Source organism: Cydia pomonella, chromosome 6, assembly GCF_033807575.1.
Source record: "Cydia pomonella isolate Wapato2018A chromosome 6, ilCydPomo1, whole genome shotgun sequence".
Lineage (NCBI taxonomy): Eukaryota > Metazoa > Arthropoda > Insecta > Lepidoptera > Tortricidae > Cydia > Cydia pomonella.
The window spans coordinates 12638385-12664903 of record NC_084708.1 but is presented as its reverse complement, the minus strand read 5'-3'; the positions used below and the strand labels follow the sequence as shown (position 1 = coordinate 12664903).

Genomic DNA, 26519 nt, shown 5'->3' with positions numbered 1-26519 from the left:
CAAACTACAATCAAGGTAAGATGGCAGACGCTTTCATACAAACTAGTGATTACGCCAATTCTTGTGATTAGTTGCCAAGCGGATCCCCGGCTCCAAAAGTAGACATAGTTTACGGTATCACTTTGTCTGTATTAAGGAGTATCTGTAGTCTCGTGCAATAAACACTGATAAGATTAATAAGTAAGTCAACCTTTAACTTATGATGGTGAAAGCAGTTAAAGTGAAAATATAGATCAATATAAACTAGAATAGGTATATTTTATTTTAGCCTGCGGCAATTTTATTATCTGTATTAATTTCTTTTTTCTTAGCACTCTGATTAGTGAATAGATTTAAAATAGCACGACTTCCGGGGAACAATTCGTATTTAGTTTTGATAATTCCTCTTTGGACGCGAAAGGCAACGTCAGCTTGATCAAGCATCATTTGCATAGCTTCTTCTTGGCCAAGGCGATCAAGTACTGGTGCTGCTATTTTTAATTCGCATCTATCAACGCCATCAACCTAAAACAAACATGAAAATTAGGTATACTCTGGAACAGCTATCTTATCAGTAGAAAAAGGCAAATTTCTAAAAACTAGGTGCAAAGAGTTGACTTCCCATAGAAAATTTGAATTTCGCGCAGTTTTCTACTGACAAGTTGGGTGTGTTTCAGTATATACAATAATACAAGCACCCTCCAATTACGTAATTCAATTTTGTACGGAATTTGATCTCTACCTAATCCTGATAAACACTATAACGCCATCTTTTTAGCCCATTTAAATAGATGAATGGTTTCAAGGCAGAAACTAACTGAAAGTGGAAATTGATAGTCTTTATTAATAGGCGGGTCCACACAGAGCGAGCGAGCGAGCACGTATGTGCGAGGCAATTTGCTCGCGCACAAAACGGTCAGTGTAGACGTGCCTCGGCCGAGGCGGCGCGCGCGTTTTCCTCGCCTGAGTGCGCTGCCTCGGCCGAGGCACGTCTACACTGACGGGTTTGTGCAGGAGAACATTGCCTCGCGCGTATGTTCGCTCGCTCGCTCTGTGTGGACCCGCCTATTTACTTGTTTCCTATTCAAGTTGTGTTCATATTATGCTCTATGTAGTTGTGATGTTCTACTTAAATGTTTGGATACAGTTAATATATTACTTATCTAAACACGCAGCAGCGTGTCAAGCCAAGTTCAAGCAAAGGAACTGGCTAGCCAGCGCCGAGTGTAATATTACACGAACCACTTGGTGCCACTTTTGACCCTTCTATAACTCAAAACCTCTTTAAGGTGGTTCGACTAGGTTACCCAAAGCTTAAACCTCTCTAGATGGCGGCACAATTGCAAATTTTGAGTTTTAATTTTTTTGTGGAGTAGTCTTGGTATTTCTATACTGTAAATTATGTTTAGCGCACTCTTTAAATAAATATTGAACTATTACAACAAACATTGAACACTTCATTGTACAAAAACTACCCCTTAATGTCGACAGAATGTTTCTTGACTCTATTTCTAAGTATCACTCACACATTCAAACAGTCTTACTGGGATCCTTGTAGTAGACAATTTGGCACAGCGTGAGTAGGCTTCAATAGCGTTGCGGTATGTACGTGGAAATACATGCAAGAGGATGTGGGTTCGAGACTCATTAATTTTTTTTTGTTATCAGTATTATCAAGTAAGTACCTATTATTAATAAATTATTTTATGAGAAATATGAGCGTTTTCCATAAAAATATTAAAAATCTGACTCTCACACATCATGATATTTTTGGGTTCTTCCAACTCAGAATTACTAGCATAATCAATCCTCGTGCTAAAAAAACCCGAAAATTTGTATTGAAATTTTAGTTTTACATTGAAATTTCTTTCACACTAAAATGTGACGTAATGGTATGGATATTTTAGGATATCTTTTTTTAATGCTAGGGTGGAGAAGATTGTGTTGTTGATGAAGAAAGTCCAAATTTGTAAGTCAGATTTTCCGGTATTTTTTTAAAAAAAAAACGCTGTTTTGTTCTAAAATTAAAGCAATCCCTTACTGCCCAGCCTTTAAAAAAGTAGGTACTATTTTACAGTAGAATTAAAATATTTTTTTACGATACATTTAATTAAATTACAGTGAATTACAAAATTGCATGGCCTTCTATTTATAACCATTATAAAAAGAAATGAGATATTTACCATGTTTGTTTATATTATTGATTTCCCGATATTTTGACACAACTAGAAGTTTCACACAATGCCTAGAGATAGAAAATTATTGATTTATTTTATTTATTGTCAATTTCATTCAACGGATCACATCATATCCAATTTATGTGTTTATGTATTGCATTGTTTTCTACCTAGTTGGTTATTAAATTCTGTTACTGCAATAATCTTTCTCTACATAAAATATACCAACGAAAGTTTAATAAAGTATATATTAAAATGAAGTACACAAAATCAGGAATTACATATGACAATATCATTCAAAATCGCCTCCTCTGGCTTTGACACAGGCCCTCAAACGGCGAGGCCAGTCATCAATAGCGGCACGCACGATTGTCATGTCTAATTCCGTCACTGTCTTAACTATGGCCCGCTTGAGTGAGTTAAGATTTGTGTGGGGTTTAGCACAGGCTTTCTCCTCAATAACCTGCTATATGGCATAATCCAGGGGGTTAAGGTCCGGGCTGGAGTACGGCCAGTCTTCGTGGGCAATAAAGTCAATTTTATTCCTTCGAAACCAGGCTTGAGTTGTTTTTGCCTTATGTGCAGGAGCTGAGTCCTGTTCAAAGATCCATGGCTGGTTTTGTAATAGGGTGTGGCTTAAGGGCTTCACTATTGGTTCGAGAACGGTTTCCAGTTTCCGGTTTTCACACCTTTTTCACAGAAATGAATCTGTGTTAGCCCTGAGTATGACACACCCAAAATCATGTTTGGCGGGTGCCCACATTTGTGCAACGCAATAGGGTTGTTTCCATCTACAAATCTTAGGGCATAATTGTATCCCAATAAATTCTTTTGGATTATAAGAACATGTTAAACTACTTTTAGGGGACCTGTAATGACCATATTTTTGTAAATATTGAATTTAAAATATCTTTTGGCACACGTCAAGTGACCAAACTCGAAACGTCATTGAAGATTCTGTGACGTCACACAATTTTCAAAGAGCGTTTTGGGCGCGAAAGCATCTGTCAAAATATATTTTGGTAATTTAACACATTTAAAGCCGTTTTTAGTATAAAAGCTGAATTTTAAGGCAACTTTTAGTTAATATAGAAAGTAATACAAGCGTTTCAAAAAATTGGAATACGATTCTATTTTAGGCCCCAATTCATTATAGATACGACGAGATAAGCATTATGTGTGGTATATAATTATAGCTCACAAATCCACCACATTATGCCATTTTTTATTTTTTCGGTAGCATTTGTTTTAACGGGAATAAAGAGGTTGCAAATCGAGTAACAGAACTTCAGAACAGATATCATTTGATATTTACCAGTCGCTTTTCGGTGAAGGAAAACATCGTGAGGAAACTGGACTAATCCCAACAAGGCTTAGTTTTACCCTCTGGGTTGGAAGGTCAGATGGCAGTGGCTTTCGTAAAAACTAGTGCCTACGCCAAATCTTGGGATTAGTTGTCAAAGCGGACCCCAAGCTCCATTGAGCCGTGGCAATATGCTGGGACAACGCTAGGAAGAAAGAAAAAAATCGAGTAACAGAACTTAGTAACCAACTAGGTGTAATAGTTATGATGTAAATGTCCATATCATGTTGGAGTCATATATGTATTAGCCAACTAATTATTCAAGATCAATACACTTAGCTCCCTTAGGTATTCGCCTAAGTACAATCTCAGGCAAAATTGAGTTTTATAAAAGTGAACTAGTTTCTAGGTCATATTTTCTATGAATTGGTCGCTTTTCGGTGAAGGAAAACATCGTGAGGAAACCGGACTAATCCTAACAAGGCCTAGTTTACCCTCTGGGTTGGAAGGTCAGATGGCAGTCGCTTTCGTAAAAACTAGTGCCTACGCCAAATCTTGGGATTAGTTGTCAAGCGGACCCCAGGCTCCCATGAGCCGTGGCAAAATGCCGGGACAACGCGAGGAAGAAGATTTTCTATGAATTGGTCATTTTTGTAGACTCCAATTACAGTTACACTTTTCCTGGTTTTTCGCGGACCAGAATATCGATGATTTTTGTAACTTGATTTAGACGTTGCTATCATTTTCAATCCAAAAACACATAAAATCACAATTCAGAACATGCGGCAGCGTTGTTTTCTATGAAGTACCTCAAGCACCAGGGCGGCTACCGGGAAAATCGAAATTCGTCAATTTCGGGCATTTTTCTCTGTCACTCTAATTACGTCTTAGTGAGAGTAAAAGAGAAAGATCCCCGCAATTTGCGAATTTCGGTTTTCGCGGTAGGCCCCCAGGTCCTGTCAAGTTTCAGCAGTGTTGCCAGGTGAGCGGAAGAGAATTATCGTACTTGAGTGTCAATATTATTGTACCGTTGAAAAAAATATCGTACGCCAATCAAAAAGGCAGGCCCTAAAAATGTCTAGCAAAATAAGCTTAAATTTCCAATTAATAATAAAAAAAAGACAATTTTCGTCTAAATTGCGCAAAAAATCTGTTTATGTTTGTGTATTTTTGGGATAGACTCAAACGGTATACAGGAAATTGTGACCATTTTAACTTACACCAAGGAGCCGAACACCCAAAAGATACTAATTTTAGCCTATATCTGAGAGAAAGTGTCATATTTTGCTTCAAATTACTAGACTTTTAAGGTGGCATCATCCAAGGGCTGAAATTATAGTACTTTAGTGTACGATAATGCTCTTTGGAACATTACGTCATACCGGGGCCCAAATAACCCAAATTATCGTACATGTACGACAATTATCGTACGCCTGGTCACACTGAGTGTCAGTGTCGACAGAGTCAGCTAAAAAACTAAAAACGCGTCAAACATCGCAACGTCGCGCCGATGGCCGTCCGAAGCATGGAGTGGCAACGCCGCAATGTATTTGTACACGACATTTGTCACACACACATGAGTAAAATTTATAAAAATATAACGTTGATTATTGCATGATTTCTGTATGAAACAAAGTTTTTCTATTAATTTAGCGCAAATGAATATTCGAAAGTAGATAGATGCGGAACTATTTATGTAATAATATTGTGTAATTAATTAATAAATAGCGATTGTTTTTTGTATGAAAATCGAACCACCTTAACGTAAACACATAAAACTACGTGTGTTTAATTTTATTATATCCATAAGGACATCTAGAAGCCCAAATTTCATGAAGCTAGCTCAAACAGCTATATGAAGGTCAAAAAGTCGTAAATTTTAGCACTGACTGACTGACATATAGTACCTAAATCTAAGCTACTTCCAGATGACCTAGAAGGATCAAATTTGGAATCCAGCTCGGTAATTGTGTGTAAGCGTAGGAAAAAATCTAAAAAAGTTAAAAAATAGGGGGGTCCCCATACAATTTTTTTTTATTGTAGCGTTAGATATTTTAAACTATCCCAATATATGTATTATTATATTTGCTATATAACAGAAATTTAAAAAAAGTTGAGATCTTAAAGTAGGTTAGATTTGACTTGGCCAGTTTTATCAGAATTAAAATATATATATATTTGTTGAATAACTATAAAATGACTGATGTAATAAAAACTGGCCTAATTTAAGATCTCACATTTTTTAAAAATAACAGCAATTGTTATAGGTATCCAATAAAGCAAAGAAATAGAGTTTAATACTTGTTCATTATGTTATTTTTTCTTATAAATACATATTTGAAATTTGCTTAGAACTTGGCACTCATTTAGATCTCCATTCTTTTTGCGGCGAAGCCCACAGCCAAGCATAATTTTTGTGTTGAACTTGGCTCTCCTTTTTTACATTTATGTTTTTGGAGGGATACTAAGGATAAGCATTTTATCTATAAGTCCAATCGGATTTTTTTTACCTTGCATAAAAGCGATAGCTTATAGTGGTCATCAACCTTAGGCCATGTTTGTCCCAATACATTCTCCTGCCAGTTAATCAAAGGGGAGGATTGAGATATCCTTTTTGGTGCTGAAAGAAATCCTGCCCAAAGTTCAGAGCAGAAATGTGGAGCCACTGGTGACAACATTATTATTAGAGTTGCCAATGCTAATTCATATTCTTTACTTTTAGCAATGATTTCTGGGGGAACTTTGTTCTGTAAATAAAGGCAAAATATTAAATACTAAGTTGCTTATGATTACTATTAGTCTTTTGGCCAACCATGACCTGATTTATTCATAAGCATGTTTATAGTTAGCATTTCTAAGAGTAGTTCATAACATTATCGAAAACCATTATAAAAAATATTATGAAAAATTACCCTTAAAGTATTAGTTAAGCCTTGCAGCCTCGATATGCCAACACTGAGCATATGAGTGTACTTAAAATGGTATGAAGTGTTAGCTGTAAAATAGTTTCTAGAATCCCATAATTTAAAGTCAATCTTCTCAAAGTCTTCACTGTTAATAGTATTCTGTTCATATAAAGTAACATCACTCCTATGTTTGATAAAATCTCGAACTGTTATCCATAATCTATGCTGCCAATTAAGAACTCCAGGAAAGGCTGAAAATACATTAAATGGATTATACAAGTGGTTTATAGAAATGCACACATAATGTACAGCTAGGTTTGATTTTAGATCAAACTATAGTTATAGCAACAAATAGTAAGTGTTAAATTTAACAGATTACATGTGTTTATATAAAATAATACACTTACTAGCTTCAGACCAGTGCCTGCTAGTGGCTGGAGGGACATCTGCTAATATTAATAGGCGTGTTGTATCACAGCCATATGTACTCAACAATCTCTCAGGATTCTCTCCATTGTGTTTAGATTTGCTCATTTTTTCCCACTGCACAACTACAGGTTGTTGTGTTTGTTTTTCTATATATTTATTTCCTAACTTTTCCACATTTTCTGCAGGTAGATATTTTCCTGATGATTTTAGTTTATAAGATTGTCCCATTACCATACCCTGGACTAATAGTTTTCTGAATGGTTCCTCATATACAGTCCAGCCTAGAGAATGCAAAAAGTAGCTCATGAAGCGAGCATAGTATAAATGTAGCACTGCATGCTCTTTCCCACCAATGTATATTTGAACAGGTGTGCACCCCTGAAGGTTTTCTTTTTTAAATGGTTCTTTATTATTTTTAGGATCCAGGAAACGATAATAGTACCATGAAGAGTCAACAAATGTGTCCATAGTATCAGTTTCCCGCTTACTGCTTGCACTACATTGTGGACATTTGCAGTTGACCCAGTCATGTAGATCTGCCAATGATTTGCTGCTAGTTTTCGAATAATTAAGTTCTGGTAGTTTCAATGGGAGCTGATCACATGGCACAGGGACTGGGCCACAAGTAGGGCAGTGTATGATGGGTATTGGAGTTCCCCAGTATCTTTGCCTGGATATGAGCCAGTCTTTAAGTTTTGAACTCACTAAATGATCTCCTACATTTTTAGATTTAGCTAACTCAATAGCTCTTTGATTCTCACTTTCAATATTTATTGCAGAACAGGTGGATTTTACACAAAAATTAATATTTTCTGCTAGAACTTTGTCACTTTCATCTACTGAAGGACAGGCTAAATAGACATCCCTTCCTTCAGCATAGTTAGCATCTTCACTTATATAAACTGGTATTTCAGCTCCTGTGATTGGATTTATAGCTTTCAACACTTTACCATCCTTGTTACTTAATTCTTGGGCTAAAGGATTATCCCTACTTATTGATAAAAATTCTCCATGAATTAATTTGTAAGGATTACATGTCCAAACATCAAGTGATTTTAATTTATCATTTACCAACACATTGAATGTAACCACTGTGCCATTGCATTCACCAATCCAATGTTTCTGTAAATTGATTATATCTTTCCAGTTTTCTAGTTGCTCACTACTCAGCCCATCATTAAGCTTCTGTGCAAATTTAGTGGTTTTGATAAACCATTGTGTGAGAATCTTCTTTTCCACTTTGGCTCCAGAACGCCAAGAGCAGCCTTGCTCATCCACCTGCTCATCAGCTAAAACCGTTTGATCCACAGGATCCCAGTTGACACTGGCCTGAAATTTAATGTAAAATTTTTGATTAAGTTATTAATGATTTTGAACTTTAGTCTAAAATTATTATTTCATGAAGAACTTGCCTTGTTTTGGTATGCTAAACCATTTTCAAATAATTTCAAAAATATATACTGTGTCCATTTATAATATTCTGGATCACATGTAGACAATTCTCTATCCCAGTCAAAATTAAATCCTAAATCAAGGAGCTGTTTTTTCATAGACTCAATATTCGAGGCAGTCCAATGCTGAGGTTGAACATTTCTTTCAATGGCAGCATTTTCTGCAGGTAGTCCAAAGGCATCCCAACCAATAGGATGTATGACTTTATCTCCATTAAGCTTGTGATATCTTGCAATTGTGTCAGAGATGGAGTAAACACGAACATGGCCCATGTGTAGATTGCCTGATGGGTATGGGAATTGAGGCAACACATAATGTAACTTTCCACTGCTCACAGACTGCTCTCTTTGGACTTCTTCAGACCAGTGTCTTTCAATTTTTAATTTAATTTCAGAGTTTAAATCTTGTGGCTGTAATTATTAGTACATGAGCTAAACAATGTAATTGTAATATAAAAATAATTCTTGAGTTGTAATTTTTCTTACCCAAAGTCCTAAGCTGCCATGGAATGATCTGAACACAAAAAAAACCTGGTGTTTTCTTAGTTTATGCACCGGTTTGTATTTAAATGTGTTTAGAAACATTTTATAGTATGGATTTAGATCTTATTACTGTTTGACATAATATAAGAGTCAGTAGGTATTCTGTAGTTTACACAGGTTATGTCAGGACGGTAAGACAATAAAATTCAGTGTAAGTTATTTATAGCACTGACGATAAATGGACATGATAACATTTTGATATTTATTATAGATTGGAAATTTAATGCTTTTTAGCAAAAGGTACCAAGTTTCGATCGAATTCAAATTCGATTTGACTACCCCATATACCCAATTCCCCAAATCTATCTAAGTATCTACTGTCAACTGTCAAAGTTGTTTTTATTTTAATGGAGCAATATGCTTTTTGATTAGAGCATTGGCAACACGGCTTCGGCTCTGTCAGAATTTACTCAGAATTTATGGAAGGTAGAGTTAAGGAACGCAATCTCCAAACCGAAATTCGCGAATTGCGGGGATCTTTCTCTTTTACTCTTAAGTAAGACGTCATTAGAGTGACAGAGAAAAATGCCTGCAATTGACGAATTTCGATTTTCCCGGTAGCCGCCCAGTGGTCAGAGGACCTACCGCGAACCACGTTCGACGTGTTGCCTCCCTGTCACACTTTCATACAAATGTACAAGTGCGACAGAGAGGCAACACGTCGAACGTGGTCCGCGGTAGGCCTCAGCTATAAATAATAGTTCCAAATCTCTCCAGAGTAGCGCTAGAGTAGTTAAGAACCTAGGCGTTATTGACGGAGTGAAGTGCGCTGTCTATGATTTGATTTATTTTTTCAAGTATTCTAGGTATTGTAGCGCCACCTATTTAAGGTTTTTTGATGACACTTCTTGGTATATGGAGATTCCATTCCTTATCTCCACCTTCCGTATCAGGGCAGCTACCGGGAAAATCGAAATTCGTCAATCGCGGGCATTTTTCTCTGTCACTCTAATTACGTTTTAGTAAGAGTAAAAGAGAAAGATCCCCGCAATTTGCGTATTTCTGTTTTCGCGGTAGGCCCCCAGAATTGTAACAAAAACGTCAAAACCATAGATAAAATAATCCTACAGATAGAGACTAAGCCAGCTGTCACCTTAAGGGCCCTCCACACTCGTGCGCGAATCGAGGCGCGAAGCCATGAACGCGAGTGTGGAGGGCCCTCGCATCGATTTCGCAGATTGTTCACGTCTTCGCGCCTTATTCCCCGTTTTTTATCGGTATTTGGCCCGCATCAAAGGAGACGCGAAGCGCGAACTTGCAAGACTCTACACTCGCAATCGCTTCGCGCCGTGATTCGCTCACGAGTCGGTTAATCTTAACCTTCTATGGTGGCTACTTGGTTATATTGGGTGCGACTTGATCAACCAAAAATCTATTTGACAGTTCCCAGTTTGAATCGGTGCCTTGCCGCAAACTAAATACGATCAGCTGACGCTTCGGCGCCATCTTGCCGCGAACCAAACTGCGAAATCGCCGTGAAGTTGTGCGAGTGTGGAGTCTACGTCAACGTCGCGGTATGTTCGCTCCGCGAAGTCGTGCCGCGATTCACGCGCATAGTCTGGAGGGGGCTTGATATAACTGCGTCCATACGTATGGCGGACTACCTTCCATGATCAGGGGGCCTACCGCGAAAACCGAAATTCGCAAATTGCGGGGATCTTTCACTTTTACTCTCACTAAGACGTAATTAGAGTGACAGAGAAAAATGCCCGCAATTGACGAACTTCGATTTTCGCGGTTATAGCCCAGACAGGCCTCAGACTGGATTAAGGTTACTGTCCGTCAGTCTACTACTACTTTAAATAGATTTGTTGCCAAGTCTGCGGAGTCCATTACTTGTCCAAAGACAACGAAATTATTTGACACTTTTCCAGGAAGTAAACTTTAGTTGCATTATGGTTCAATAGTTTCACATCTCATGGTCTAGAGATTTTCTCTTAAAATTGAACAGCGTAAATAAAAGCTAAAACAATGGCAAAACCAAAACCCGAAGATGCAGCTGAAGACGCCAAAAAGATTGTGGATGAGGCGAAAAATTTCATTGAAAGAGCTGTTGCAGATATTGGAAAGACTTCTGCAACTAAACAGCTAATTTTAGGAACTGCGTCAGGATGGTAAGTAAAAATATAAGTTATACAATTGCATCTTGCATTTTATCTTACTTTCCATTTTAAATGCATAACTTGTATATATATGCCGATACGGGTTATAAAAACTTCAAATATATATATAAACTTTACTGTTGTTTATTATAGGATCACAGGTTTCATCACCATGAAAATTGGCAAAGTTGCTGCAGTCGGATTAGGTGGAAGTGTCATTTTGCTACATATTGCCAGCCAGAAGGGATATATTGATATAAACTGGGACAAAATTAACAAGAAAGTTGATAAAATTAGTGACAAAATTGAGAAAGAAACAACAGGGAAGTCTCCTGATTGGTTTGAAAAAGTGAGTAAATTTTGTTTGATTCTTGTTGTGTGATACACAACTGCATCGGTAAATTGAGGTTGCTGTTTAGGTTAGCAAATTAGTTCTGTAATGTTTATCTGTCTCCATTCGTATAGCTTGATTTTTCCAAGAGTGATCGAGATGGAAATAAACAATGACATCAACCCGTAGATGAATCATCAACCTTGTTATAGTAATGCAAATATTTGTGATGTAAATTTAGTAGAGCCATTTATAAAAGATTGCTTGTATCAGATTAACATGAAATCAGCTCATGGTTGACATTTATGTCATTTATATTCTGGTGCTAATTTCACGTTTGGGTGATATAATTATAACATCTTGGTGTAGTGATAGGATGACTTGCTGCTGAGGAATAAAGAACAGAGTGGTTGTACCCACTAGTTACCACAAAGTTGTTACCACTGGTAACATCGGTGATTATTTCCCCACCTGTACCAAGTAGTAACAACTAAGAAAAAAAATTCCCAGTAGTTACCACCAACTCACTTTGATGGTACAGATCATGTCTTTAATGAAAACGTGTGCCTTGACTTGTAATGTCATGTTATAAAAGGTTAGATTTGACAAATCTGCCCATCATCATGGATGATACAAACTATTAATTAGTGGGAATTTTTATTTCCAGTTATTACCATCAAAATGTTTTAATGCTCAATACTGATAAAATACCTATATAAATATGATGTGAGAATGTTTCACATTTTATGTGTGTATTTGCTCCTAATTGTTTTGCTGTTGGTTATATATTTATATTGAATTATTTAATTCACGTAAAAAAAAACTGTTTTCAAGTTAAGAACAGTTAACTGAATGGGCTGTTGATGGAAGAAATAACCCACTGTATATTAATGTAGGTATTTTTGTCCACATTAAACATAAAAGATTTTGGTGGTAACAACTGGAAATAAAAATTCCCACCAGTTAACACCAAAGTGAGTTGGTGGAGAGTATAAAAATGTGTGCATTATTTTCCTTTCCTTTTTCTTTTTTCCTTTTTCCTTTTCTCGTTTTCCTTGCTCTCAAAACGGCCAGTGTAGACGTGACGCGATTTGCCTCGGCCGAGGCACGTCTATAGTGGTCGTTTTGTGCGCAAGGAAATTTCCTTGCACGTTTGCCTCGCTCTGTGTGGACCCGGCTATTTAAGAGGATATGTCAGCTGAGGCCCTTCTCAGATTAGAGAATTTTAGGTAAATATCTCTGTGGAGTTAACAGTGATGGCTCCTAAAATGAATGTGATAATGACAACTGCAGGTTCGGTTCTCGACATTTTCCTCCTCCAAAACTTAACCAATCGTAACGAAATTTTTGGAACTGAATGATAAAAAAAATAATCTGTAAAACCATTTTGATTTTTGCGATTATTGTTGCCGATTTTATATGCTAGGCGTCTTTTTTTTTGCGCTGTTTGAAGTTCCCAGTAGTTACCACTGGTTAACCTAGTTCTTATAAAAACAAGAACATTACAAAAAAGCAAAACACAAACATAGACACTCATAATATTGAACTCATTTATAAAAAATGTTTATCTAGGGCCAAAATCCAGAGAGTAAAATTTCGAGGTTTGTATGGAAAAATAACCCTCTCCCCCCCATCCCTCACCCCCCCTCTAACCCTCTACCCTGTAACTCTCTGGTATCCTCTTAAGTCAAATCAGCTTCACCTTACATGTTAATGCATGGTTACTGATCTATGGCTTACTATTGTATTGCCATTTCAATATACAATTTTTTGCTTGTATGGCTATTAAAATTAGTACTTAGCTAAAATTCAATGGGCAGACATCTACATATCACAGACATCTCAGTCACTTTCTTGCATAAATGTTCAACTGTACCCCTAGTGTAAATTTTGTCGATAGCGAAACGTGACGTACGCGTTTGCGTTAAGTCTCATTTTGTATGGGTTTTTGAACAGCGCGCCAAGCGGGACGTTTTGGAAAGTCAAAAATCTCATACAAAATGACACTTAACGCAAACGCGTACGTCACGTTTCGCTGTCGAAAATATTTACACTAGGGGTACAGTATGTTCCTGTTACCTATCATATGCTTGACTGGTTTTCATGTTAAATGTAAAATATTTTTTTTATTATTGGTATAAATGATTAATATTACTCATATAAAACGGTGTACTATTTAGTAATACTATAGAGTTTAATAAATTGAAATTTATCATTTATTTTGTTGCAGGTATTATTATTTGTCAAAGATAATTCATATTACTCAGCAGGGTTCACAGGAGGATTTTTTTTTGGTATTGCATCATCCTGAATTACAAATATTGTCTGTGAGTTCAATAAATTATACATAATTGACTCTTAACATAAAACCAGTCAAGTATAATGATAGTTGTAGTTGACAAATAAATAGATGATAAGCCAAAATGATAGCTTATGCAGACTGAATTTAGGAATACCAAGCCTCCAGTATTCAGTACTGTTGTTTATTATAGTTACATTTTACTATTTATGTTTTAGAAACCCTTAATTAGCATTTTAATTTAACGATGTTGTCCTTTATGGGTCATTACGATTGTGGTTATTATTTCTAAATTGTGACTAAAGACTTCAGTGTGTAAAGTATATGGACCAATTCGAACATTTAATAAATAAATAAAAATAATTGTTACAGGCGGAGCGCTTTGTTGATCGTAAATTGGATAAAGCAGAAGGACTATTGAAAAAGAAGGAACTTAAAGCAAAACGCTGGTACAACAATTTTACAGATGATGGGAGTTATCGCGCAACTGAGAGTCATGTGTTTTTAGCATCTTTTGTCGCTGGCATGGCAGTAGGTTTACTGTGTGGCAAATAGAATTCACAACATTAAAATAAAAATAATGTATATTATATTGAATTTCCACTCCACTTGCACATTTAGTCATTTAAGTAGGTACTGTCTGGGGCAGGCGCTTTTGACGATGCATTGCGGTACTCGAAGTGGGCGCCATCCACACCGAGGTCTTGGTCTCCCGTTGACGCCACATGCTGCACGATAGCGTAAGCAGGCGACCGAGCTCAGGCCCATTTTCTCCAAGATCAGTAATATTTATGAATGTTTTGCTTGATATTTCTTCGTAGAAATAGCATGTATGGATACTTTAAAAAAACTTAATTTTAAAGTTTGTATCTAGTACAGTCCATAAATTATTGTAGATATAGAAACCATAGTATATTATTGTTTACTAAGTCATGATTGTCATTCATATGGTTGTAATATAAGTATATTAAATTAATAAACTCTATAACATATATAATTAAACGTTTTTTTACCAATAGAAATAACCTATTGAAATGAAACCCAAACTTTGCATGTCACATACAAAAATACAAAATTCATAAACTGGTGGGGTTGCTCGTAATCCATTCAAAATACCGACATTCGACCTCGCACTGCTAGATTATATTAACAGTTAACACAGAAGAAAAAGATTTCGTTTGATACGTAGACGTAGATAGCCGTTCTCGAAAACATGCCCAAATGAGAGAACATTGCGAGGAAGTGCTCTGGAATGTTCTCTGAAACTGAAATTAACGAGAAAGTACAAAATATATACACGAATTCAGATTTTTTTTTCGTTTGTGTATATTTCTATAAGTTTTTAAAACAATTTGAAACCGAACAAATTATTCTAAGGGCAACTTTCTCTTCTTTCTCAAGAAATTCCCGAGCGTGTTCTTGGGAATGTTCTCTCGAGAACTTTCTCGGCACTTTCTTTGTCCGTTTATTGGAGGAAACACTAATTTAATGGGATCATGTTTCTTTTTTTGCTCTTATAAATTTCGTACGGGTCGCTTTACTAATATCAATAAAACACACAGTTTTATTGATATTAGTAAAGCGACCTGGTTTCGAAACAATATTTTAATTTCTTAATAGCTCGGCAAAAGTATGTGCTACTGTAATTTTAAATAAAAAATTGTAATCTTATGAGACCGATTTTTTTTAAAGATAATAACAACAACTTCTAACTAACTTAAAAATGCAGTCTATGCACATTTTTTGATTTCTTAGTATTTATACGATTTTTGATTTCAAATCAAATGACTATGCATTCTTTATAATATGTCTTACTTAACATTTATTTAATTATAATAGAATGTACATTTTCCATACAATGTTTGATATTTTTCGTGAAGCATTATGTAGGTATTTATAAAATTTTATGAGTTAGTACAATTATAGAAAAAGTCAGGCCCAACGAGTTTCTTGTGCGAAATTCTTGGCGTGACAATGGAGTTGATTAAAACCGGTGATAGTTTTTTACTTTCATAAGTTATTTGTAATATGCCTAATTAATTAATAAACTGGCCAAGACTTTGTCGAGTCATGCTGAGAATTGGTATCCGTAGTTGTTCACCTGTCATACCAGACGGGTTATTCCCACTAGTGACCACCAAGTTGTTACCAGTGGTAACTACTGGGATTTTTTTTCCCAGTAGTTACCACCAAAATGTGGTTAGCTTTCAATACTAATAAAAACAGTATAAATATGAAGTTCCTTAATCAATAATTAATTATAAGTTAATTAGTTATTCGTTTCATTATAAGTCGATTACTGTTTCAGTAAACTGTATTATATTATATTACTTATTATATGTTTTTTTTTCCTTTTTGCCATCAGCCTCGAGAGCATGAGAGCATTTATCTAATTAATTGTAAATTGAATTAATTGTGACGTTATCTATGAAACCTGGATCTTTTGTCAAGGACGCTTACGCCACACTGCGTAGCGCAGCGTTGTATTTGTATAGGAGCATCTTTGATAATGGCGTAAGCGCCATCGACAATAAAGTCATTTTCAATAAATAACGTCTCAATTACACGAACAAACAAACAAATCAGTCAAAAACAGTTTTTTTTTTCACTTTTAAGGCAGTTTGCTGAAACAGTAACGAATAACTAAGTAACTTATACTTAATTCGACGTTTAATTAATTATTGATTAAGGAACTCTATATTTATACTGTCTTTATTAGTATTAAATGCTAACCAAATTTTGGTGGTAACTACTGGGAAAAAATACTCCCACCTTTTACCAGTAGTAAAACCCTACCAGACAGACTTAAAAAGAAGTTTCAATAGCTAATATTTATATACTTAATAAGTTTTTGACAGTGTTAACTTCCATAATTGGTTTATACTAGGGCTCGTGGTCGTGTCCGGGTTTGTGTGCACGTTTCAGGTTATTCCCACTAGTTACCACCAAGTTGTTACCAGTGGTAACTACTGGGAAAAAAAAACCCACTAGTTAACACCAACTCTGTTTGATGTTAACTAGTTAACCACCAAAATGTTTTTAGAGTTCAATACTAATAAAAACAGTATAAATAGTCAAGAATAAATAAAGAGTGCTTTAATAAATAGTTATAAGTCGATTAGTTTTTCAGTTAAATGCTATAAAAGTGTTCAAAAATATTAAAACCGGTGCAAGTGCATAAAATTAAAAGTTAAAGAGAAATTAACGTTTTGTTGAAATTTGTCTTATTAATTGTAAATTGAATTAATGTTACGTTATCTATGAAACCTGGATCTTTTGTCGAGGGTGCTTACGCCGCACTGCGAAGCGCAGCGTTGTATTTATATAGGAGCATCGCTGATAATGGCGTAAGCGCCATCGACAATAAGGACCGTTTCAATAAATAACATCACAATTATACGAACGAACAAGCAAATCAGTCAAACCGACTCTTTTTGATCACTCTTAAGGCAGTTTGCTGAAACAGTAATCGACTTATAATTAAACTAATAACTAATTAACTTACAATGAATTCGACTTTTAATTCATTATTGATTAAAGCACTCTATCTTTAGACTGTTTTTATTAGTATTGATCGCTATCCAAATTTTGGTGGTAACTATTGGGAAAAAAGAATCCCACCTTTTACCAGTGGTAACTACTGGGAAAAAAATTCAAGTTGGTGGTAACTAGTGCGATTTTTTCCCCAGTAGTTACCAATGGTAAAAGGTGGCAAAAATCCCAGTAGTTACCACTGGTAACAACTTGGTGGTAACTAGTGGGAATAACCCTACGTTTCTAATACCCGTTTCCGAATAACACGTAGGTACTCTATTTTCTGACCTGTTCTGCACGTGTTATTAAGATCTCTATTCACGGATAAACGGGTATTCGAAGAAGCGGATCTTGTTTGCACGCGGCTCGGGACAGGTCTTTGACGAGTAGCTAAGGTACGTACATATCTTGTGGTACTTAATAGTTTCAAAGAAGAAAAAGATTCATTAAGTTTCGATTATATTTAACCTTGTTCCGTGGTCTGTAGACTCCAAATTCAATAAACAGATAACCGAACCCTATCTGACCAGTACCCCTAGTGTAAATAAATTCGATTACGAAACGTGACGTACGCGTTTGCGTTTAGTCTCATTTTGTATTGGATTTAGAAAGAGCGCGCCAAGCGGGACGTTTTGGAAACTCAAAATCCTATACAAAATGAGACTTAACGCAAACGCGTTCGTCACGTTATGATGTCGATCAAATTTACACTAGGGGTACTGGTACTTTTTACTTACTAAGGTAAAAATACTTTTACTACTTATCTTATCATATTTATTTCTTGTTCATTCTAATTGTGAAATGCTTTTTAGTACGGTGCGGCTACAAACAATGGCAAAACAATTACTCTTCTTAAAATTTTGCCACTGCATTTGTTGCAATTTATTGTGCAGCCATGTTGACCTTATTTACAATGACATAAAGCTTATGTAATTGGTTATAATACTTGTGAGAATGGTTTAGGCATCCACTTGTTTTCGGCGATATCAGACAAAAAGGAATTGGACAATACAATGTTCTATTGAACGAAACTCCACCGGTCGAGAATGTCGGCATTTGAGTTTACTACCTGAACACTAGTGAGAAAGTGACCCAAGTCAATATGAATGATTATCAATTTTAAGTTTTTTTATTTTACTACGTCGGTGGCAAACAACCATACGGCCCGCCTGATGGTAAGCAGTCTCCGTAGCCTATGTACGCCTGCAACTCCAGAGGAGTTACATGCGCCTTGCCGACCCTAAACCCGCCCCCCCTCGTTGATTGGTTGCGTGGGTTGGTTGGTTGCCAGAGGGCAACCTTACTCACCCGCAGGAACAACACTATGAGTAGGATCTAGTGTTATTTCGCTGCTGTTTTCTGTAAGGTGGAGGTACTTCCCCAGTTGGGCTCTGCTCTAGATCTGGAATGACATCCACTGGCTGTGCCCTACCACACAAAGCGAGATGACATTCACAATGCCCATACCTCTTTTGGACGTAGTTTAACATGTCCGCTATAGTTTTCATTTAATGTCTTTCTTAAGCTCTACTTCCACGATTTTTTTCATATTTTTTGGACCTATGGTTCAAAAGTTAGAGGGGGGGGGGGGGGACACATTTTTTTTTCTTTCGGAGCGATTATTTCCGAATATATTCACTTTATCAAAAAATGTTTCTTGAAAACCCGTATTAGTTTTGAAAGACCTTACCAACGATACCCCACACACTAGGGTTGAAGCGAAAAAAAAAATTCACCCCCACTTTACGTGTAGGGGAGGTACCCTAAAAAAAATTAAATTTTTAGATTTTATTGTACGACTTTGTCGGCTTTATTGATTCATATATCCATGCCAAATTTCAGCTTTCTAGTACTAACGACCACGGAGCAAAGCCTCGGACAGACAGACAGACAGACAGACAGACGGACATGGCGAAACTATAAGGGTTCCTAGTTGACTACGGAACCCTAAAAAGGGTCGTATAATTCTAATTGGCACCTGAGCGCGGGCTAGTCCAACGCTCAAAAAACCAGTGTATGTGCGCTCTCCGATAACGCGCCTTTGTTCCGCACCTCGAGGATACATTTTAGACTGGTATGGTAGCGTTCGACTCGCCGGCACTCAGTAACCGTAGAGGGACCACACAAGAAATCGCAAATTATTTTTCCATTTGTTCATTTTCAATCTTATTTTAATTGCCATAGGAGTTGTAATTTAATGACCGGTTAAAGTGACCGGACCAGTTTATGCAGGTAGTAGCACGTGCGGTTTTACTTAACAATAAACAAAGGATTAGCCGCTCGGGGCCAGCTACAAATCTAACGACTATACGTATTAGTGAGAGTAAAAGATAAAGAGCCCCGCAATTTGCGAATTTCGGTTATCGCGGTAGGCCCCCTGATTGTTTAAGGTTGAACTTTATTACCTAGTTCATAATTAATTATTAAAACAAGCGGGCCGTGGTAGTATAATGCGCGCGAGCGCGAGATAGGCTACCCGTCTTTTTCTGTTTTAGGGTGGTTCGCTTTCCATACAAAAAACAATTAAGTCGTTCCATACAAGTTTTTTGATAGAGTGGAACAAGTCGCGCGTGAACAAGTTGTCGCAATGAACTCTTGCTAAGCCTATTTTGGTGTTACATACTTTAATAAAATAACTTTAGTAAACTTTTAGTGTTTAATTTTCCTTTCTAAAATTAATGTAATGCTTAAATAATTCTGGAGATGACAAGCTCTCTAAATACTGTTCATAATTCTTAAGATAGTCTTTTTTAATTTTACTTATGGCTCGACCGTACATGAGTTTCTCTTTCTTCGGCATGGTCTTCCATTCGACAGTGGCGAGCTCCGGCCGCGTTCCGCTTGCTTTAATTATTCTAAACAGCTCCTTGGGGCGCCTGCCAACAATAGGGATTTTGACACAAGTTGAATTTTAACACATACTCGTATTAATAATCATTCACTTCACATGTTAGCAAAGATTCGTTGATTGTAAATTCACGTTACACAGCTGCAATTTTTTATTGAACTGAATTGCCTTTTTTAAATTCAGGTTCTTATAGAGAATAAAATTTACTAATACTCCACTTTTTTAATTTCGACAGGCTGCGAAGCAAGCAGCCTTCTCGTCCCCGCTTGGGTTGGAGCGGTGCGGAAAATTTCGGCAAGGGTGTACATCTGGCATTACATTTTAATATTTCACAAAGTCTTATTTGTATTGACGACCAATTGAAGACCGCGGACAGGAAAAATGTTATAGTACATTACGATACAAGTGCGAAAAATAGGAAATTCGTAACGGGTGGCGATAAATTAAAACATGACCGAAGGGAGTACTTTAAATCGACACGAGTTGCGAATTACCTATTCGCACATGTATCGTACAACATTTTACTGTACATATGGTTCTTTAAATTATCGACATAGCTACGTAATCTGCTAATTATCACACTTGTGCGGTAAAGTAGCGCTATATGTACTGTAATAGTACATTACGAAACAAGTGCGAAAAATAGGAAATTCAAAACGAGTGGCGATAAATTAAAACACGACCGAAGGGAGTGTTTTAAATCGACACGAGTTGCGAATTACCTATTCGCACATGTATCGTACGTTTTACAGTACATATGGCCCTTTAAATGTTTGACACAGTAACGTAATATGCTAATTTTCGCACTAGTGCTATAAAGTAGCACCATATGTACTGTAAGAATACTTACATCACAGTAGGCAACGCAGGTTCACGTAATGCTGTTTTTGTTACTGTCTCATTTGTCTCTCTCGGATCTGTGGACTCATCTATGTCTTCATCAATAACTGAGGCGGTGTAAAATCTGAAAGATAAAATCATGTGACGTATTTGCGCCTAGGTCTCATGGGGCGGAGATGGGGGAACAACAGCGAACACTAATTCCCATTACCGCCGATAACATATGGGAATGCGTGTTTCCGTTATGCTCCATCTCGGATTTATATTACTCTACAGGGAGAGGAGAGCAATAAAATTCGGTTAGGTTAGGAAATTTGAAATTGAATAAGGTTTATTTATTAATTTTGAATGCGCATAATTGCATTGAATGAATTCATTAAAGTGGCCATGCAATTTTGTGGCTGGATATAGGTACGATTACATAGTGGACTGAACATAACTTTGATAGTTGATATAGTTAAAACTGTAGAGTGTAGATCAGGGATCACCAATTAGTTTCTTCAGGGCCCAGGGGTCCGGTTTTAAAATAAAATGACCATCGTGGTCCGGTTCTACTCGAGTTTATTAAAGAAGCAAATGGAATTATATGTTGGCGGTCCTTCATTTGGTGACCCCCTGGTATTAATAAAAGTAGATATTCCAATTTGGATCTGCCGCCATCGAGATCTTTAAAAAATTGTGCAGTGACACAATTCCTACAAACTAGCTTATTTAATGTTTGTATACTAGGTAAAACTATTTATTTACTAATAAGATCAAATCAGGAGACACGGTAGTGCCCCCGCCAAGACGAGCCAAGCGAAGCGCAAGGGACCTACCTACTTTTTTCTCGAAGCGCTTCGTCGTTTTTTTGAACCCTTATAACTTGGGTTTGGATTATACCAGATAAACAAAATTCTTGTGATATTATGTCAATAGTGGACTTATACTTTTACCTTTATTGATATCTAAAAAAAAAGATTTTTTCACTGACTCACACTCACTCACTCACTGATGATCATCAAAACTCTTAGGGTACTTTCTGAAGAACTAGAAAGCTGAAATTTGGTATCTAAACTAGTATTAATAAACAAACAACAAAAAAATTCTAAAACTTGAACTTTTAGCCCCAACCCCTCAAACTTAGGGGATGAAAGATTGTATGCTTGTTGTGTTGTTCAACACAGCTTGATAACAGTTTTCAATATCAAACAGTCTAAAAAAGAAAAATGTAAATAAAAATACATTACTTACTGTTTTGGTACTTCCAAATTGCCAGTGGGTGTATCGTCATATACAAGGTTCATCATTGATTCCGACTGGTCGTCATAATCATCCATATAAAATTCGACATTAAGATCTTCTCTGTAAGAGGCGAATGTGAATACTTACATTAAAATGGGACACCAGTATCTTTATAAAATATAAAAACTGTAGGTACCTAACCAATTACCAATTGCAATTGTGGCCAATTCCGAGTCAGACTCGCACCCCCAGTTCCTAAATCAAATAAAACAAAAAAAAAAATTTGAGATTGCCAATTTTCATTTGGGACACAAAAAAACAGTAACACAACAGGGTTTAGACATAGAAATAGAGTAGAAAGATTAATAAAGTGTGAGACCAACAACATCATCCACAGATTACTAGATTACCTACTGATAAATCTACAATACATAAGCGCTAGGTAACAATGTAAAGGATATAAAGCTTTATTATAGGTTTGTGGATACAGTTGGACCCGGGTACGTCCTTAAACTACGTCCACAAGAGAGGTATGGGCACAGCACAGCGGATATCATTCCAGATCTAGAGCAGAGCCCAACTGGGGAAGTACCTCCACCTTACAGAAAACCGTAGCCAAATAACACTAGACCCTACCCTACTCGTAGTGTTGTGTTCTTGTCGGTAAGTAAGGTTGCCAGAGCTCAAAGAGGGGAGGGAGGGTTGTTACGGTCGGACACACGCATGTAACTCCTCTGGAGTTGCAGGTGTACATAGGCTACGGAGACTGCTTACCATCAGGCGGGCCGTATGCTTGTTTGCCACCGACGTAGTATAAAAAAACATTCATATTTGTGGTAGCAGAAGTAGTTTTATATAGATACAGTTCTGTTTAATTAGCGAGTTAACATAGTAAAAACTGCATGACCCACCGGAGAGACTTTTACATAGGTATGTTTTGTTTGAAGCAACTGAATCACATTCTTTTTATACACGTAGTCAGATATTATGAAAATGTCAATTTCATTAAAATACTAATTGTAACATTTAACCAAGGGGATCACGTTCACCAGCGTGGCGTGGGTGCGGCAGCGCGAGTTCGCAAACAGTGTTTGCGCGCTGCCGCGCCCGCGTTGGTACGCGCCTACGCGGTAGCAAATAGCCCCGCTCAGGCTGGGACAGTCGAATTTGTTATGGCAGAGGTTATTAACTTATTACAGAACAGTCTCTATTGAGCCTTTGTACTTATCGTAGAAAGGATTCCATATCGACACAGCATATTCTATTTGTGATCTAATCAGCGACTTAAATAAATAGAGATAAGTTGAGGGTTGTTAAAAATCCGCATAATAAAACCGTTCATTTTATACGCTTTACCAATCATATGGCTGATATGACATGACAATACATCACATAGTATTTGCTGTTGTGCCGATTGAATGAAACTATTCCCATTTATCCTGAATAAATTGTTCCTACTTATGGCTGCCCGTCACGTGGGACAACTACTGATACACCGTCTGTAGGTGACTATGAGAAATTCTTACCAACCCCTCAGCTAAACAGTATACTCGTACCTATAAACATGCTAAAAATAAATATTTTTAAGCATTACTCACCGTTTAGATATTTCCAAATCTGCATTGGACTGGATATGATCATGTGAGTTAGTGGAGATGTTCAATGTAGATCCTGGCAAGCTGATATCACAATGCTCTTTAGTTGTATTCAAATTGGATGGAATATTTCCTTTTCTTCTAAAAAATAAATAAATAGTGAATTTGTATTAAGTACGAATTTTTGGCTTTAAGTGTGTTTAAAAATATAATTATGTTATGATTAAGGACCAAATGTTAATTACTCTAGGTAAAATAGCTATGAGAAATTCGTATGTAACACTCCCATGGTCTGCAGGCTACGGAAGGAACAAAATTTCCATATGCCAAAAATTGTCCGACAAAAAACCAAAAATAGATGGCGCTACAATACCTAGAATACTTGAGAAAAAAAAATCTTACTCTTAGCTACTCTAGCGCTACTCTGGAGAGATTTGGAACTATTATTTATAGCTGACAGCTGGACACTTTTGCAACAATTCTGCCTAAGGAGTTTCTGTTCCTTGCCTCTACCTTCCATACCGTAGGCGACGGAAGCGAAAGACAGCGGGGGCGGGTATGAAGTGTGCGGGTGGCGAAGCTGTCAGTCAGATCAGAAGTGGTCGGTCGGTCAAGCCGTGGCGGCTGTTGGCGGTAACTTGTGTAGCGCGACCGCATAGCAAAGATGAGTCAACTATTAGACAAAGTTATTGGATGTCAACCTAAACAAATTGTTTTTTTAATGAATATTTATAGCCATAGATTTAATAAGCATAGATTATTAGTATAGTCCGTACATCCTTAGTGAAGCCATTTTAGCTGCTGTCGCAATCGTTCGAACGGCCCTCGCAGTACTAAGGTATAGTCGGTTTCTGTACACTTTCCGGTTGTAAATTAAAAAATACAGGAAAGATGGCTGTTCGTGCGGTAAGTGGGTGTTACAATTCATCACTAAATGAAAACAGATCACCTGATATTACATTCCACGCGTAAGCATCCAGTTTAATATTATATTTTTACGTAATTGTAAATAAAAAAATCCAAACCTTCATCAGCCGCCATTGCTTATAAATGTTGCCAGTAAAATGAATCATTTTTCCTCCAAATGAGGCATGATGTTTACATTCTAAAATAAGTACGCTTACTTTAAGTTCCTTGTATTATTAAAGAAAATTACATTTTTCATTCTTTTATTTCATTTTTTTTTAAATAATATTTCAGTAATAAAAAATATTTTATGTAATGCTGGTTTTAGATGTAGGACACTATAGCACCAATCCTTTTGTCCGGGTCTGCCTAAAACGTAGTCTGACTAATTCGCGTTATGACAAAACTTCATTTGAAATTCGCTATTCGTCTGAATCGCTATTGACCTATTACTTATATTACCTATTTCGCAATATGTCCCAAACGCAGTAAGCCTAAGTAGCTGTTTGTCCATTTCGCGATACGCCTAATTACCAGTGAGTAGCTCGATCTACTCCCTAAACGCGTTTGTTCCGCGTAGCGAAATTCCTAGTCGCCCCCCAAAGTGTAATGTTTTCAGGGAAGTCACAATTAGTCAGGTTAATAGTTAGGTAGGTTAGGTTCGTTAGGTAGCTTCAGATGCCCAGAGGGCAAACTACCCAGAAATAGGAGCCCCGCAAAGCGAGGCTCCGTCTAGTTACGTTTAAGAGGAAATGTTTTTGGAAAAGAAATTATTAAAAAAAAAACTATTATAGGAGAACACTAGATTCGCTTTTGGATACAAACTTAATACATAATTGTAAGTCTCTCTGTACCAGATTCGCTTTTGGACAATAATGCAAGAGGCCTAAGTCTTTTTGTGCCAGATTCGCATTTGGACAAAAACTCATTAGGCCTAAGTCTCAGTGCGACTATTTCTCGGTTGGTCTAGGCATAACGCGAATTAGTCAGACTACGTTTTAGGCAGACCCGGACAAAAGGGCGCCAATACCGAACAGAGTCGGCTCGTGAGGTATCTCATTGTTTGTAAGCAAGTAAAAAAAAATCAAATATAGTATTTTTTGCATATTTTAAAATAAAATGGTAGAAGCTTATTTATTTAAACCTTATTGCCAGAAAACAGGCGTGACTCGCCCCGCGATTTTGTCGCGTCGCTACAAGTAGGTACATGCGGTCCACGTCCAGAGTCCAGACCAATTTTGGTGCTCTAGCAGTGGTAGCCGCGTACCGCTACGAAACGGATAATTTTTGATACATTTTTATATAGGCAAATTTGATGGATTTTGTATTAGGTAAATTACATATGTTATTGACAAATCCTGCAGTAATGCAGTCGACCGCAGCAGTATTGCGGCACGACAATACTGCCGACTGCTTTACTGCCAGAAAAGTTTTAGCTATACTACAATCACACTAAAATTTTGAGGGTTTAATGTAATAATGGAACCCTAAAAAGCTTTTGTTACAAAATTATAAATCTACACACTTCCAAATTATTGATAACCAAGTTCAATTCAAATATGTTGTCAAAATACCGCTATACTAAAATACTGTCTACGTGTGTGCGTTCCTGAGCGTAAGACACGAGCGTCGCATGCAGCACGCAAACGTCGATCGTGTTTCGGCTTCACTTTTGGCAGATTAGCTGTACAGGGACTATCGGTCTCTTAATACACAGAGATTGTATTACTCTTGTCACTTATGTCAGTAAATATAGCTATTTAAAAAAAACCTAAGTAAGATCCAACTTCAATGGAACACGAAAATTATGTTAACTTTGCCACTAAAATTACAGGGTTACCAAATACTACAGTCAGGGACGTTACACGCCAAGGAAAATTACTAATCAATTCGAGGTTGGGGGGCAGCGCGGACCATGGGAGTGGAATATCACGAACGAATTGTCAAGCTATAGCTTCTCCTCGCAACTGCGTCTGTGTGAGTGATGATGCAAAACTATCTTAAGTCCTTCCATATCAAATAATGTTTACTTAAGTATACATTTATACTTAC

At 36.8% G+C, this 26519-nt stretch overlaps 3 protein-coding genes and 1 long non-coding RNA gene across 5 annotated transcripts in view; 2 read left to right on the top strand and 2 right to left on the bottom strand.

The window, feature by feature from the left end:
• Nucleotides 1-239: 239 nt before the first annotated feature.
• LOC133518985 (leucine--tRNA ligase, mitochondrial) lies at nucleotides 240-9123 on the bottom strand. The gene is made up of 6 exons (XM_061852811.1): nucleotides 8732-9123; nucleotides 8207-8656; nucleotides 6773-8123; nucleotides 6372-6616; nucleotides 5970-6206; nucleotides 240-504 (listed from the first exon to the last, which is right to left on the bottom strand). The coding sequence occupies exons 1-6, from the start codon at nucleotides 8828-8830 to the stop codon at nucleotides 265-267; spliced, it is 2622 nt and encodes an 873-aa protein (XP_061708795.1). The 5' UTR covers nucleotides 8831-9123; the 3' UTR covers nucleotides 240-264.
• On the top strand, nucleotides 1261-26518 carry LOC133518996 (uncharacterized). The gene is made up of 2 exons (XR_009799565.1): nucleotides 1261-5223; nucleotides 25215-26518. It is a non-coding gene; the product is annotated as an uncharacterized LOC133518996 (long non-coding RNA).
• On the top strand, nucleotides 10669-14522 carry LOC133518993 (FUN14 domain-containing protein 1). Of its 2 annotated transcripts, XM_061852832.1 has the most exons (4): nucleotides 10669-10902; nucleotides 11044-11239; nucleotides 13452-13548; nucleotides 13893-14110. In XM_061852832.1, exons 1-3 carry the CDS (start codon nucleotides 10760-10762, stop codon nucleotides 13530-13532), a joined length of 420 nt encoding a protein of 139 aa, XP_061708816.1. In that variant the 5' UTR covers nucleotides 10669-10759; the 3' UTR covers nucleotides 13533-13548; nucleotides 13893-14110. The 2 variants fall into 2 exon arrangements, with proteins under 2 accessions (XP_061708816.1, XP_061708815.1); XM_061852831.1 differs by lacking the exon at nucleotides 13452-13548 and having other exon boundaries at nucleotides 13893-14522.
• Nucleotides 19692-26519, bottom strand: part of LOC133518991 (uncharacterized) — a 26234-nt gene continuing 19406 nt past the window's right edge. Inside the window, exons 3-6 of the mRNA XM_061852828.1 lie at nucleotides 23565-23702; nucleotides 21976-22086; nucleotides 20753-20866; nucleotides 19692-19930 (exon numbers count right to left, since the gene is read on the bottom strand). Coding sequence (XP_061708812.1) covers nucleotides 19711-19930; nucleotides 20753-20866; nucleotides 21976-22086; nucleotides 23565-23702 — 583 coding nt within the window. The 3' untranslated portion in view covers nucleotides 19692-19710. The remainder of the gene's footprint in view (nucleotides 19931-20752; nucleotides 20867-21975; nucleotides 22087-23564; nucleotides 23703-26519) is intronic.